The 3,949-nt window shown below is 40.0% G+C and overlaps 1 protein-coding gene across 1 annotated transcript; it reads left to right on the top strand.

The window, feature by feature from the left end:
• Positions 1–385: 385 nt before the first annotated feature.
• Positions 386–1,543, top strand: LOC135383722 (uncharacterized). Its single transcript, XM_064613076.1, has one exon. It carries the CDS (start codon positions 386–388, stop codon positions 1,541–1,543), a length of 1,158 nt encoding a protein of 385 aa, XP_064469146.1.
• The last annotated feature ends 2,406 nt before the right edge of the window (positions 1,544–3,949 follow it).

The following is a 3,949-nucleotide window of genomic DNA, read 5'->3' as shown; positions in this document are numbered from 1 at the left end:
CTTCGCTTTTTGCTCTCTGCAGGTGTCATACTACCGGTTCCCGAACGATGAGAATCGGAGGAGTATCTGGATGAATGCGGTTACATCGCATAAAGAAGATGCGTCATTTGAGGTTAAGAAATCTACGTTTGTGTGCTCTAAACTTTTGTTACCATGCAACTTCCTTTCAAATGTCGCAAACGGATTCCTTCGTCTCAAATAAAGTGCCGTGCCTTCTGTATTCAACTATACAGCGCATGCCATCCCTATTCCAGCGGCAGTTGCAACAATACAGGATAGCAACGGCGATTGCAGCAGTGCTTCAAATGTTGAGGATGGTGATGTACAGGTGTGCAGTGCCACAAACAGTCCCGGACGGGAAGCACTTTTCGAAGAACCGGAAGAGATGGAGTCCGAAGAATCTAGAAATCAAAACTGCTGCTGCAACAAAGGTAGCATTGTGGACTCGCTAACGAGAGAGCTTGCGGACAAAGACGCAGACATTCAAAATTTACGACGTGAGTTGTTTCTGGCGAAGGAACACGCTCGGCGGACACTTGAGGGGAAGCAGAAGCTCGAGTTAGAACTCATTAAGCTGGAGAAAGAACACGATGGCTGTCCCAAAAGATACGACGTAGATTCGCTCTGCACCTCAGATGAAAGGACTCAGTTTTACACTGGACTGCCAAGCTTAGATATATTTGATGCACTGCATGAGTTTCTCGACCCAGGAGAAAATGGCTGCAACATCTTGAGGCAGAAAAAGCAAGGGCAGACACCACCACAGGTAGCATGTGGTAGGATGAGAAAACTCTCAACAAGGAGTGAGCTATTTCTTGTTCTGGTTAGGCTACGCCTGGGGCTGTTCGAGCAGGATCTTGCAGAGCGCTTTGGAATCTCCCAGTCGACAGTGTCTCGCATCTGCACATCGTGGTTAAACTTCATGTATGTGAAGCTAGGAAAGTTGCCACTCTGGCAGTCTCGCTATGTGGTGGACCAAACGCTGCCCAAGGTCTTTCTGGAGAAGTATCCAACCACAAGGGTCATTCTCGACGCGACCGAGATTCGGAGTGAAGTAGCAAGTTCATTAGGTCTCCAGTCGAGCACCTACTCAACGTATAAAAGTGCAAACACTTTCAAAGGACTTGTTGGAATAGCACCAAATGGGCTTGTGAGCTTCGTGTCGGAACTTTTTACAGGGTGCACGTCTGACAAGGAGTGTGTCATAAGGAGTGGATTCCTTGATTTGCCCTTCGAAGATGGCGACTCTGTCATGGCAGATAAGGGTAATACAATTGCTGATATTCTACACAGAAAGAATGTGCACTTAAACATTCCCCCGTTTCTTCGTAATGAAGAATTCTCTGCAGCGCAAGTGCATGAAACGGAAGATATAGCTTCCTTGCGTATCCATGTTGAACGACGAATCCAGCGCATAAAGACATTCCGTATTTTCGACAGAGTTGTGCCACTAAGCCTTGGGCCTGTGTTGAACCAAATGTGGACTGTTGCTGTTATTTTGACTAATTTTCAGGGTCCTTTGCTCAGTGAAGATAGCAACTAAGCTTATTAGGCAAGAGCCACAGAATAGTGTACATTGAGACCACACAAGATCATTTCTTTCACTCATGATCATAGTTGTGTTGTGACGTAAAGCCACGAATTATTATTATTCAATGACCTTTTTGAAATCAAGACGACAACCATTTCTTTCGCTCATGATCATAGTTGTGTTGCGACGTAAAGCCACGAATTATTATTATTCAATGGCCTTTTTGAAATCAAGACGACAACCATTTCTTTCGCTCATGATCATAGTTGTGTTGTGACGTAAAGCCACGAATTATTATTATTCAATGGCCTTTTTGAAATCAAGACGACAACCATTTCTTTCGCTCATGATCATAGTTGTGTTGCGACGTAAAGCCACGAATTATTATTATTCAATGGCCTTTTTGAAATCAAGACGACAACCATTTCTTTCGCTCATGATCATAGTTGTGTTGCGACGTAAAGCCACGAATTATTATTATTCAATGGCCTTTTTGAAATCAAGACGACAACCATTTCTTTCGCTCATGATCATAGTTGTGTTGTGACGTAAAGCCACGAATTATTATTATTCAATGGCCTTTTTGAAATCAAGACGACAACCATTTCTTTCGCTCATGATCATAGTTGTGTTGTGACGTAAAGCCACGAATTATTATTATTCAATGGCCTTTTTGAAATCAAGACGACAACCATTTCTTTCGCTCATGATCATAGTTGTGTTGCGACGTAAAGCCACGAATTATTATTATTCAATGGCCTTTTTGAAACCAAGACGACAACCATTTCTTTCGCTCATTATCATAGTTGTGTTGTGACGTAAAGCCACGAATTATTATTATTCAATGGCCTTTTTGAAATCAAGACGACAACCATTTCTTTCGCTCATGATCATAGTTGTGTTGTGACGTAAAGCCACGAATTATTATTATTCAATGGCCTTTTTGAAATCAAGACGACAACCATTTCTTTCGCTCATGATCATAGTTGTGTTGCGACGTAAAGCCACGAATTATTATTATTCAATGGCCTTTTTGAAATCAAGACGACAACCATTTCTTTCGCTCATGATCATAGTTGTGTTGTGACGTAAAGCCACGAATTATTATTATTCAATGGCCTTTTTGAAATCAAGACGACAACCATTTCTTTCGCTCATGATCATAGTTGTGTTGTGACGTAAAGCCACGAATTATTATTATTCAATGGCCGTTTTGAAATCAAGACGACAACCATTTCTTTCGCTCATGATCATAGTTGTGTTGTGACGTAAAGCCACGAATTATTATTATTCAATGGCCTTTTTGAAATCAAGACGACAACCATTTCTTTCGCTCATGATCATAGTTGTGTTGTGACGTAAAGCCACGAATTATTATTATTCAATGGCCTTTTTGAAATCAAGACGACAACCATTTCTTTCGCTCATGATCATAGTTGTGTTTTGTCGTAAAGCCACGAATTATTATTATTCAATGGCCTTTTTGAAATCAAGACGACAACCATTTCTTTCGCTCATGATCATAGTTGTGTTGTGACGTAAAGCCACGAATTATTATTATTCAATGGCCTTTTTGAAATCAAGACGACAACCATTTCTTTCGCTCATGATCATAGTTGTGTTGTGAAGTAAAGCCACGAATTATTATTATTCAATGGCCTTTTTTGAAATCAAGACGACAACCATTTCTTTCGCTCATGATCATAGTTGTGTTGTGACGTAAAGCCACGAATTATTATTATTCAATGGCCTTTTTGAAATCAAGACGACAACCATTTCCTTCGCTCATGATCATAGTTGTGTTGTGACGTAAAGCCACGAATTATTATTATTCAATGGCCTTTTTGAAATCAAGACGACAACCATTTCCTTCGCTCATGATCATAGTTGTGTTGTGACGTAAAGCCACGAATTATTATTATTAAATGGCCTTTTTGAAATCAAGACGACAACCATTTCTTTCGCTCATGATCATAGTTGTGTTGTGACGTAAAGCCACGAATTATTATTATTCAATGGCCTTTTTGAAATCAAGACGACAACCATTTCTTTCGCTCATGATCATAGTTGTGTTTTGTCGTAAAGCCACGAATTATTATTATTCAATGGCCTTTTGGAAATCAAGACGACAACCATTTCTTTCGCTCATGATCATAGTTGTGTTGTGTCGTAAAGCCACGAATTATTATTATTCAATGGCCTTTTCGAAATCAAGACGACAACCATTTCTTTCGCTCATGATCATAGTTGTGTTGTGACGTAAAGCCACGAATTATAATAATAATAATAATAATTTTTATTAGTGCCCAAGAACGGCCGCTAAGGCCATGGTGTTGGCGCACACAATACACATAACTCACAGTGGATACAATACAGACATAAACACACAAATAATTATGTACAGACATATATATAATA

This window comes from Ornithodoros turicata, chromosome 1, assembly GCF_037126465.1.
Source record: "Ornithodoros turicata isolate Travis chromosome 1, ASM3712646v1, whole genome shotgun sequence".
Classification (NCBI taxonomy): domain Eukaryota; kingdom Metazoa; phylum Arthropoda; class Arachnida; order Ixodida; family Argasidae; genus Ornithodoros; species Ornithodoros turicata.
The sequence above is the reverse complement of the archived record's forward strand: the minus strand, read 5'-3'. Positions and strand labels throughout refer to the sequence as shown.